The sequence below is a fragment of the Hemitrygon akajei genome, chromosome 28, assembly GCF_048418815.1.
Source record: "Hemitrygon akajei chromosome 28, sHemAka1.3, whole genome shotgun sequence".
Taxonomy (NCBI): domain Eukaryota; kingdom Metazoa; phylum Chordata; class Chondrichthyes; order Myliobatiformes; family Dasyatidae; genus Hemitrygon; species Hemitrygon akajei.
In genome coordinates, this window is record NC_133151.1 from 32,278,115 (window position 1) to 32,290,386 (window position 12,272).

Below are 12,272 nucleotides of genomic sequence, written 5' to 3' on the forward strand. Positions count from 1 at the left end.
GTTTTATAAACTTCTGTCAGGTCTTCCCTCAGACTCCTTCACTCCAGGGAAAACAGTCCCAGTCGGTCTGGTCTTTCCTTGTAACTCAAGCCCCCAGTCCGGGTAACATTCCTGTGAATTGTTTCTTCACCTTTCCAGCTTAATCACACCCTTCCTCTTGTGGTGACCAGAACTGCACAGGGTACTCCTGGTGTGGTTTAATTATTGATTTGTACAACTGTAATGTGATGTCCCAACCCATCTCAAAGCCTTTACCGATGAAGCCTTTGCATGTTGTGCACCTTCTTCACCACCTTATCTACCTGTGTTGGCACTTTGAGGGAACTATTTACCTGTGCATCAGGTTTATCTTTTCATTAACTGTCCACTGGACTCTGCCATTCACTGGGTATGTCCTGACCTGCTTTAACTTCCCAAAATCCATCAATGTGCGTTTGTTTGACAGTGTAACAACACTTCTCTGTTTCTCTGCAGTAATGCCCAAGCAATAAATGTCAATGAACCATTCACCTTTGAACCTTGGTCATATATGGTCTTATGAACCCCTCACTGCACCCGCCTCTATTTTGTTGTGCAGGCACACCTTAATCCCTCTTTATTTCTGTCATTTACAATTTATCTCCACATAAATAATAGTCTGACTTTTGATTCCTCCTGCCATTCTGCATGCCATCAGACTTTACCACATTAAACTCCATTTACCAAGTATTCTACTCACCAGCTTCTTATCCCATTGGAGACCAAATGTCCAATCACAACATGCCCCCCACCTCATTCCCTGTTATTAACAACCATGGACTCCTCTCTCCTCCAGGTTATTAAAATCAATAATAAATCATTGGCGATCTCGAACTTGTCGCTATGAGACTCAACTGGTTATATCATCCCAGTCTGAATCAGACGTGTTATTCTGTCTCAGTATGATAACCAGTCTTCAGTCAATATTAACACACTTCCTTCCCAGTACTGAGATCTGGTCTTGTGCACCAGCCTTTCATGTGGCACCTTGGCAAATGGCTCCTGACAATCCAAAATTACAACTTCTCCAACTTACCCTGTAAAGTCTCAAATCTCTGGTATGTTTGTCAAACATGACTTAACATTCGGTAACCCAGGTTACAGAGACAAAAACCAGGTTCCAGATGGACAGGGTGGTGAAGAGGCTTTTGGAACACTGGCCTTCAGTCAGGGCACCGAATATAGAAGCTGGGATGAAATGGTGCAGTTGTATAACACATTGGTTTGGCCGCATTTCATAAATAGTGTTTAGTTTTAGTGACTATGCTATATGACAGGCACCATTGAGCTGGAAAGAGTGCAGAGGTGATTTATGGGGATGTTACTGGATCTCGAAGGACTGATTTGTGAAAAATGTTTTGGATGATTTTCCGTGGAATGTTGGAGAATGAGTGGTGATATTTGCAGAGGTGTACAAAATTATAAGGGGCCTGGGTTGGGTCAAAGATAACAAACTTTTTGCCAGGGTTGGGGAATCAGGAACTGGATGGCATTGGTTTGAGATGAGATTTAATAGGAACCTGAAGGGCAACTTTTCCACACACAGGCTTGTCAGTGTATGGAGTGAGCTGCCGGGGAGTGGTTGAGTCAGATACATTAAAAAAGGTACTTGGACAGTTAGATGGGAAGGAAAGGTTTTGAAGGATATGGGTCAAATGCAAGGAAATGGGACAAAGAGGAGGATAGCCTAGTTCATAATGTGGTGGTGAGGGGGTTACTGACCACAAGCTCAGATGGGAACTTTGGTCATCGTGGAACATTTGAGCCGAAGGGCTTGTTTCTGTGCTGTGTGAATCTGACTGTAAACCCTCTTGGCTTAGTTCAATGACATTAAACTTTTCTAAATGACTTGTTATTTCTTCACAGATTATGGACTCCAGTAGCTGAAGTAACTGGACTACAGTCACCTGCTTTTGATCTCCCACCCTTCTTCAACAATGGTTTTCAACTCCATTGGGACCTTTCTGTAACCGTGAGTTTTGACAGACTTCAATGTCTCTACTTTCTCTCCAGACTTCCTGTGCAACCCTCTAGTGCAGGTAGTTGGGACCTGGACATTTTTGCTTTTAGTCCCATTAGTTTCTCCCTCCTGATGGTGATTGTTACACATTATTGCACAATGTTGAAATGTCACCAATAGATATCTGTGGGATGTTTGCTGTGTCCCCACTGTGAACACTAATTCCCTGTTAGTCCTATGTTCAATGCAGGCTGGTAGTCCTGTGACACCACTGGTGCCTGACCCCATCGGTCTCTGCTGTTGCTCTGGATTCATCAGCTGCGTGGAGAGCATTAGCCCCTGCATGGGCAACAGCTTGCTTTACGTATCGTACTACCTGGCTTGCGTATTGACTTTCACAGTGAGGGTACAATATCCATGGTTGACACTGACCAGCGGAGGGCCATCACCAGCATGTGTGTCCATGACCTCCTCTCCTTCTACGATGAGGCCAAATGCAGGCTAGCCAAGCAACACCTCATATTCTGACTGTGTAGCCTCCAATCCTGATGGCATGAACATTGATTTCTCCAAATTCCGGATATCACTACGCTCTGTTTCCCTCACCCCCACTTCTGTTCCTCCAGTCTGACGCCATTTAACCCCTTCACTTCACCTCATGCACCCTCATGACCTGCCCATCAACTCTCTCTGGTTCTCCAGCTCCTTTGTGTCATCCCATGGTCCAACATTCTGACCTATTGGATTACTTTCTCTTCCTCTCTTTGCCTTTTCTGCCTGTCACCCAGCTCCTCATATCATCATCTCTCCACAAACCACACCCTCCACTCACTGGTCCTCCTCCCCCTCCCCCACCACCTTATTCTGGCTTTTGTCCCTTTCTGTCTCATCCTGGTGAAGGTTCTCAGCCCGAAATGTCGACTGTTTGCTGAGTTCCTCCAGCATTTTGTGCCTGTTTGCTTCAGTCTGTATATTGATTAGTCAAACTGGCACAGTGGGAGAGGAATTTGTGGAGTGGTCAGAGACAGTTTCTTACAGCAGTATCTTACCCAGGAACAGGCCATTTCAGAAGTAATCTATGTAATGAGGTGGGATTACAGAGAGATCTTGTGGTGAAGGATCCCTGAAGAAGTGATCACAATGAGGGAGAACTCCAGACCACAGATTGAGGGTGAACACCAGGGTTCAGGTTTGAGGTCAGGGTTTTCCTTCCACTAGATGAGCTGCCAAGCATGGTTGACGAGCCCATCTGCCCATAGCTGTTGGTTATAGGATGCTAGTAAACCTATTTGCACCTTCCCCTGTCACTAGAAACAGTTCTGTCGGGCTTAGTAGCTAAACCGTATTTAAATGTCAGGAGCTGGATTTGGCTGACGGAGGCAATTTGAGGCGCACACCATTGGCAGACTTTAATGGGAAGTGGGAGCTTGTCCCATTACCACCCCATCACCGGTTAAGACAGCTGTAAGGCACCGATATGTCGGTATGTGAATGGGAAACTCAGTTGGAATGGGTTGCCACCAGCAGATCGTGGTTGTTGCAGCTCTCAGAGCAAAGTTACTCGATGCAGCAGTACTCCAATCTGCTTCTGATTAAATCCCTCATGACAATCACAGCTCCATTCTCACCTCTCTTTGATATTTCCCCTTTTGTGCTTTATCCCATCGGGAGGAACACCTGAGGATCTTGAGACCACTCCTCCCTGTCTTCTTTCCCTCCCTCTTTCTCATCACTGTCACTACATATAAGGTGCATATGAAAAGTATTCATGCCCCTTGGAAGTTTTCATGTTTTATTGTTTTACAATATTGAATCACAGCGGATTAAATTTGTTTTTTTTTACTGATCAACATAAGTCTGTTGTGTCAAAGTGAAAACAGATCTCTACAAAGTGCTCTAAATTAATTACAGATATAAAACACAAAATAATTGTCTGTATACGTATTCAGCCCCTTTAATATAATACACCAAATCATGACTGGTGCAGCCAGTTGGTTTTAGGAGTTACATTATCAGTTAAATGGAAATCACCATGTGCAGTCAAGGTGTTTCAATTGATTGTAATAAAATTACACTACTGTTGGTAGTCAGTATCCTGGCAAAGACTACACCATGAAGACAAAAGAACACTCCTAGTAGCTCTGCAAAAAGCTTATTGAAAAGTACGTCAGGAGATTGATACAAGAATATTTTCAAGTCACTCAATACCCTTGGAGTCCAGTTCAGTTATAGAAACAAAAAAACCTACAGCACAACAGAGGCCCTTCAGCCCACAATGTTGTGCCGAACATGTCCCTACCTCAGAAATTACCAGGCTTACCTATAGCCCTCAAGTTTACTAAGCTCCATGTACCTATCTAAAAGCCTCTTAAAAGACCCTATCATATCTGCCTCCACCACCATTGCCGGCAGCCCATTCCACACACCACTCTCTGAGTAAAAAAACTTACCCCTGGCATTTCCTGTGTACCTACTCCCCAGCACCTTAAATCTGTGTCCTCTTGTGGCAACCATTTCAGCCCTGGGAAAAAGTCTCTGACTATCCACATGATCAATGCCTCTCATCATCTTGTCTATCAGGTCAGCTCTCATCCTCCTTCGCTCCAAGGAGAAAAGGCCGAGTTCACTTAATCTATTCTCATAAGGAATGCTCCCCATTCCAGGCAACATCCTTGTAAATCTCCTCTGCACCCTTTCTATGGCTTCCCCATCCTTCCTGTAGTGAGGCAACCAGAACTGAGCACAGTACTCCAAGTGGGATCTGACCAGGGTCAGGTATAGCTGCAACATTACCTCTCGGCTCCTAAATTCATTCCCACGATTGATGAAGGCCAATACACCATACGCCTTCTTAACCGCGGAGTCAACCTGTGCAGCTGCTTTGAGCGTCCTATGGACTCGGACCCCAAGATCCCTCTTATCCTTCACACTGCCAAAGGTTGACCTACCTGGACATGGTCCATTTCCTGTACGTTTGTATGCCTGTCTCAATACAGGACTCCCTGACTCTTATATTCAACACACTGAGCAGTGGGGACCAGCATTCTGTAAACCGTATCCCGTGTGTGGCCACATTCAGTGAACTATGTGCCTGGATCCCAAGATCACTCTTTTCACCAATGCTGTGAAGGGGGTTAATCATTAACATTATACTTTCTTCTTTCATTTGATCTCCCAAAGTGCAATAGCTTCAGTGTGTACGTGGTGTGTGAGGAAGTTTTTTTCCGCTGGAGCGCTTTGTGTCGGATAGACCGTTGGAAATTAGCTGGTGTTATTAAAGTGAAGGCGGAGCTGGAGGATGAGAGGCCGCTCTCGACTCTGTCCGTTACTCTGACTCTGTCTCCTCCCCTCCCCGCCTCTGTCTCTCTGCGGGTTTCTCGGGCAGGTCGGGGCGTTGTGTATAAAAGGAGACAGCAGCAGTCGGTTTGTCACTGAGCAGCGACCTGAGTGAAGCAGCATCATGTCTGGCAGAGGGAAAGGAGGCAAAGGACTGGGCAAAGGCGGAGCCAAGCGGCACCGTAAAGTGCTCCGTGATAACATCCAGGGCATCACCAAACCGGCCATCCGCCGTCTGGCTCGCCGTGGCGGCGTCAAGCGGATCTCGGGTCTGATCTATGAGGAGACCCGCGGGGTGCTGAAGGTTTTCCTGGAGAATGTGATCCGGGATGCGGTCACCTACACTGAACACGCCAAGCGCAAGACGGTCACTGCCATGGATGTGGTGTACGCTCTGAAACGCCAGGGCCGCACTCTCTATGGCTTCGGCGGCTGAAAAACTCCCACTTCCTCCCGAGCACAAAACAAAGGCTCTTCTAAGAGCCACCCACCACCTCACAGAGGGAGCCGTGTCCACAACCTTTTAATTATTTTTATCGATACAGTCAGCTGAGTTACATTTGAAACAGATTAATCTGTTCCGCTTGAAATATTCCTGTGATTCTGCCTTTCCAGTCAGTGATTACCGTAAATCCTGAATGTATTAAGATCGATCTTAATCCTTTTATCCGTCTCTGACACAAAACAGTTCACTCGTTTAGAGAACGAATTCCATAATTATGCATTTAAATCTTAATTGAGGGAATTAGATATTAAATGAAACTGACATTGTATAATCCGTGATAAAATTAATGGTAAATCATTTTAAAGAAATGTAATCAAGCACCGTTGCTGGGTGCTCTGAAATTGGCGGGCGATTTGAAATTAATCCTGTGCCAAAAACGCTGTATTCCGTTTGGATGAAGTCCGACCGCCAGTAAATTCCTAGAATTCCTTCAGTATGTACGTGGTGTGTGAGGGAGTTTTTCCTCTCTCAGGAGCTCTGTGTTTCGGATAAACCGTTGGAAATTGGCGGGTGTAGAAGATGAGAGGCCGGTCTCGGCTCTGTCCGTCACTCTGACTCTGTCTCCTCCCCTCCTGTCTCTCTGCGCGTTTATCGGGCAAGAGTAGTGGCAGAGGATTGGAGGATGAGTTATGTTATGCAGTAACTTGGGATCGAAGGAAAACCGAACACAGGAAACTGCAGATGCTGGTGAAGGGTCCAGGCCTGAAACGTCGGCTGTTTTCTCGCTGCCTGACCTGCTTAGTTCCTCCGGCATTGTGTGTATTGCTGCAAGGAAAAGCCTGCGAGCTTCAGACTGGTGAGGCTCGTGTCTGGAAGGAGAGATCACGTGATCCAGGGCACAGGCGGGCTCTGTCGTGGGCAAAGTACTGGAGAGTTTAACATCGGTAGCTGAGCGAAGGGCGCTGAGTAGGCTACGGTCAATTATGGAAAACTCTGAACATCCTCTACATAGCACCATCCAGAGACAGAGAAGCAGTTTCAGCGACAGGTTACTATCGATGCAATGCTCCTCAGACAGGATGAAGAGGTAAATACTGCCCAATGCCATTAGGCTTTACAATTCTACCGCCAGGACTTAAGAACTTTTTAAAAGCTATTATTAATGCTTTTTGAGATAGTGATTTAGATGCATATCATATTTTTTTACTGAGTTAAGTATTGTATGTAATTAGTTTTGCTACAACGAGTGTATGGGACATTGGAAAAAAAGTTGAATTTCCCCATGGGGATGAATAAAGTATCTATCTATCTATCTATCTATCAGGCTACAATATTGGCCTGGTGGTAGGAGACAAAGTCATTGTTTAGACTGGAGACCTGTGATCAATAGTGTGACTCAGGGATCGAGTCAAGTCTGCTGCTGCAATTCATTTATTAAAGACGCGGCTGACAATATCAATGCCCGGCTTTGCAAATTTACCGATGCCACTAAAGTTGGTGATATCGTGGATTGTGGAAAAAAATGTAACTAGCAATACATCAGGACGATGATGAATGAGGTCAGTGATTTGAGGAATGACAGATAAATGTGAGATGTTCCATTGTCAATGATGAACCAGGGCAGAACTGCCATGGGGAATGGTCAGTCCCTGGGAGTGCTGTAAAACAGAGAGATATCGGAGTGCAGATATCGAATGCCTTCAAAGTGTAAACACAGGTAGGCAGGACGGTGAAGAAGGTGTTTGCCACACTTGCATTCATCGATTGGAGTATTGGGCACTGGACTGTGACGTCACATTACAGCTCTACCAGCCTTGGGGAAACTACTCTTGGAGCATGGCGTACAGTTATAGTGGCCCTGTGATCAGAGGGTGACATTAAACTGGAGAGGGTGCAAAAGGGATTTAACAGGAGGCTGGATAGGCTGGAAATTCCTCACCAAAGTGTATGTGACATTAGAGAGGCTGATCAAATAATGGCAGACATTGATACGGTAAATAGTGAATCTGTTATCTCCAGGGTCATCGAGTTGGAAGCTAGAGATTACAGGTATAAAGTGAGAGAGGGAAGAATGAAATGGGACCATGAGGTGCAGGTTTGTACACAGAATGTGCTATTTACATGGAACAAACTACCTCCAGTGATGGTATAGGTGGGCACCATTGAAATATCTCTTGCATTGTGGAGAGGGAAGTTTCACAGGGCCAAATGTAGGTAACTGACAATAGTTTTGTTTGTCCACTTGGTCAGCATGGATGTGTTGGGCTGAAGGGCCTGTTTCTGTGCTGCTCAACTCAGTGACTATGTCTGCTGCTGTGGCAAAATGGGACAGACAGTGTCAGTAGTGAGAAGGTTTGGGGAATGTAGACAGGAGAGTGAATGGTTGAGGATGGGGCGGATGGAACAGAATTTGGGGAAATGTGAGATCAACTATTCCCAGGATCAAACTAAGAGTTGTTTCCACATGGGGATGTTCAGAGGGACCTGGGTGTCCTTGTAAACAAATCACTTGAGTTAACATGCAGATACAACAAGTAATGAGAGGGGCAAACAGTATTTTGTCCTGCGATCCAGTAGGAGTGGAGAAGAGGGGTACAGATGTCTCACTGGGATTCTATAGGGCCTTGGTGAGAGCACACCTTGAATGTAGTGTCCGGGTTTGGTCACACTTCCTCAGGAAGGATATCCCGGCAATAGAGGGAGTGCAGTGACTGTTCCCCACACTGACTGGGGTGGTTCCAGGGATGGAGGGTTGATTATGTGAGAGGAGAGTGAGTGGCCTGGGTCTGTATTCCCTGTAGTCAATGAGAAAACGAGGAAATCTGTTAGATTCTATCAGGATGTGACAGACAGCAGGCAAGGAGGATCTTTCCCCTGACTGAGAGCTCCATAACTGAGGAAAATACCCTCAGAATGAGGCATAAATCACAAACACGAGAGAATCTGCTGATGCTGGAAATCCAAAGCAACACAAGATGCTGGAGGAACTCATCAGTACAGACAGCCTGTATGACAAAGAGTAAACAGTTAACACATCGGGCCAAGACTCTTCCATCAGATCTCAGGGTGAAGGTTCTCAGCCCGAAGCATCATTACTCTTTTACATCAGAATGAGGTGACATGCATTCAGGGTGGAAATGGAATGATATCACTTTAATCAGAAAATCAAGAACTTCTGTATTCCCTGTATAAGTAATCTGGAGCCTCAGGTGCTGGGTTGTGTCAAAGCTGAGATCACCAGTCTCTGGGAGAGTTTTTGTCACTATGTCCATAAGACCATAAGATATAGAAGCAGAATTCAGCCATTTAGCCCATCGAGCCTGCTCTGCCATTTCATCATCACTGATCAATTTTTCCTCTTGCCACTTATCTTCCCTTGTATCCCTTCATGCCCTGACCACTAAAGACTCTATGAATCTCTGCCTATACCCAGTGATTTGGCCTCTACTGCTCCCTGTGGCAAAAAATTCCACAGATTCACCACTCTCTGGCTGAAGAAATTCCTCCTCATCTCCATTGTAAAAGGATGTCCTTCTATTTTGAAGCTGTGTGGTCTGGTTTCAGACACTCCCACCACAGGAAAAACCCTCCCCACATCCACACAATCAAGCCCTTTCACTATTTGTTAGGGTTCAATTCGGTAACCCTTCTTTCTTCAAAGTTCCAGTGAAGAGAGGCCCAGAGCCATGAAACACTCTTCATATGACAAGCCATTTAATCCTGGTAAAATTCTCCATTTGTGACGTCATGTCAGCAGAAAAAGTTCTGGATTTCAGAGATTTTTGTATTTTGGAATTATGGACAAATCTGCACAACCTCAATCACTAGTTTGTACTGCAGTAAACACTGTTAATTTAACCCATGCAATCCCAGGCACACAGGTGCAAAATAAAGACAGATGTAAATTTAAAGTAGGAAAGTTGAACCTTACTTGGAGGTAAAGCCTGATTACTAGGCCTCAGAACATTGTACTCACCAAATGGTCAAAATACAGCCAAGTAACAAGGTCTAAAATACCCACAACATGCAGAATTACATGCCTCTCATTATCTTGGTCGATGGGATAAACACAAGTCAGGCCTGATCAACTCTGACTCGGTCACCTGGCCAGGGAGTCTCATAATTAACTACCCGAAACCCGCAATGACCCCAGGTTGCAGTACTGATGATGTGTCTCTTAGCACACCCGGTTCTTTAAGCCAAGTGGGGGTCAGACCAAGTTAATGAAAGGCATCGGCTTGATTAAAGTGGCTCCACTACACTACCCTATCCACCATAGCCCAACATATTTCACCATACTAAACTCCACAGCCTTATCTCTCCCAGCCCCACATATACATCCACCAGCCCTACCCTCAAACCTAATCCAAAGAAGGGGCACCCACCCATTCTAACCCTGGCCACACACCCACAAACCTGATTACTAGTGTAAGGAGGAGGAAGATCCAAAGGCAAGTGTTGCTCCTGGTTAGTGAAGGCATGGGCAATGATCAAAGTGGCAGCGTTGCGTGACTGAATCAAGAGTGACGAGATGAAGAAGCACAAGAGGGATGATTCTCCGACTGCCCGCATAATCTCTTTGTTATTTTGATTTTGTTCTCAGAGTCCTCTGTCTATTTGAATATGTTGGTATAATTCATATTTAGTTCCAGTGTTACTTGTCAATGTTGTGTCTGATGAAATGTGTCTGTGATGCTGCTACAAATACGTTGTTACATTCGCCTGGGCATAAATAAACTCGATTTGAACTTTACATTGAAATGTCCAAATCTCTCCTTCGCTCTCCTGCTGCCCTGTGTCATGAACTAAACGTCTTAGTGTTTAATTTGACAATATTTCATCTGATTTTATTTTCGTTCTGCGTTTGAAATTTGCGTTTCCCTTTTCCATGTCAGCCCGCACCCCCGCCTGTCTCTGCCCTTCTGTACTTCCTCCCGCATTAAACGACAGCGGTAACCGCCACACATTGGCGCCGCTTCCCATCCCCCAGCGTTCCGATTGGTGATTTATTTCTCCAAACAGCCAATGGAAATGCTCAGCATTCCCATCCTCATTAACATTCCACTTTGGGCGTTGCCTATTTAAACCGCGCTCCAAACAGCTTCTGCTTATTATTGTGTTTGAAACCGACGAAGAGATGCCTGATCCACCGAAACCCGCTCCCAAGAAGGGCGCCAAGAAAGCTCTGTCCAAACCGGCGAGCAAGTCTGGCAAGAAGCGCAAGAGGTCGAGGAAGGAGACTTACGCCATCTACATCTACAAAGTGATGAAGCAGGTTCACCCCGACACCGGCATCTCCTCCAAGGCCATGAGCATCATGAATTCATTCGTGAACGATATTTTCGAGCGCATCGCGGGTGAGGCTTCCCGCCTGGCCCATTACAACAAGCGGTCGACCATCAGCTCCCGGGAGATCCAGACCGCCGTGCGCCTGCTGCTGCCCGGGGAGCTGGCCAAGCACGCCGTGTCCGAAGGGACAAAGGCGGTAACCAAGTACACCAGCTCCAAGTGAAGACAAGTTTACTGACAAAACAAACAGGAAAATCAAAGGCTCTTTTAAGAGCCACTCACGGTTTCATTAAAAGAGTTACAAAATATTGTGACATGGATTTGAGGTAAGCTTGAAAATTTCTTGTTGATGCGCTCATTCAGAATTTTATCTCCGTTACTCAGAACTTGCTGTCCACTATTCAGTAGAATCCCGATTTCTCTGTTACATTCCTGCGTACTGCACAGGCACGGAATCGCTATTGTACCCCTTCCCCGTCATTTCCTCTCGGTCATCAGGTTTACCTGAAGAAGACACTAATTGTTGTTTCTGGTTTAATTACCGTGGGGAATGCGGTTCATTAAGTTTTGTCCTATTTTGGTTACTTCTCTTAACCCCTTTCCAACGCGAGAGCTGAACACTCACGGTTTGTTCAGACTGTATTTGTTAAAGCTCCACTTTCTGAAGGGGCCATTCGTTGGTAAACTGACTTGAGTTTACACAACGACCGTCCGCGACATTTATCAATTGAAAGTAATCGGTGAACTAAATCTCCAGATACCGTCGCAATATTAACTACATTTGGTTTAAATGTGTCGGTCTTCAGTAACGGGGGTAAAGGGTCGACAAACAAACCTGTTTATAGTTTAATTTCAGCAACAAAGGCTTTTTTGGCGGTCTTTTCCAAATCTCAGTTTATTTCGGCGGTTAGGTTATTTTCCCAGTTTATACCGTTGCTGTGTCTTGATTGGTGAATAAAGCAGCTCTCTGATTGGAATATTTTCCCTTTCTAATCAGATAAGGCACTGTTTCACCAATCATAAACGTCCCGCTACATTTCTCCAGACTGTATAAGAAGGGCGAATACGCATATTTCCAGAAGCCAGAATTTTTCATGGTCAAGACTTCAAGTTTATTTCTGATTATTCAAATCTATCTGACGTTGTATGTATTCAGGAAACCTGGTTTTCCAGATTTAAATTCTTCCTTCCAGGATTATATTGTAATTAGGCGTGATAGATTAG

The 12,272-nt window shown here is 45.2% G+C and overlaps 1 protein-coding gene and 1 pseudogene across 1 annotated transcript; both read left to right on the forward strand.

Annotated features, from left to right (window-relative positions):
• Positions 1-12,272, forward strand: part of LOC140717854 (uncharacterized) — a 966,201-nt pseudogene that overhangs the window by 852,476 nt on the left and 101,453 nt on the right.
• Positions 10,874-11,308, forward strand: LOC140717802 (histone H2B-like). The gene has a single exon (XM_073031525.1). It carries the CDS (start codon positions 10,897-10,899, stop codon positions 11,269-11,271), a length of 375 nt encoding a protein of 124 aa, XP_072887626.1. The 5' UTR covers positions 10,874-10,896; the 3' UTR covers positions 11,272-11,308.

What these genes read in the sequence shown, in the direction of transcription:
- LOC140717802 (XM_073031525.1), top strand. Translation starts at nt 10,897, where the DNA reads ATGCCTGATCCACCGAAACCCGCTCCCAAGAAGGGCGCCAAGAAAGCT.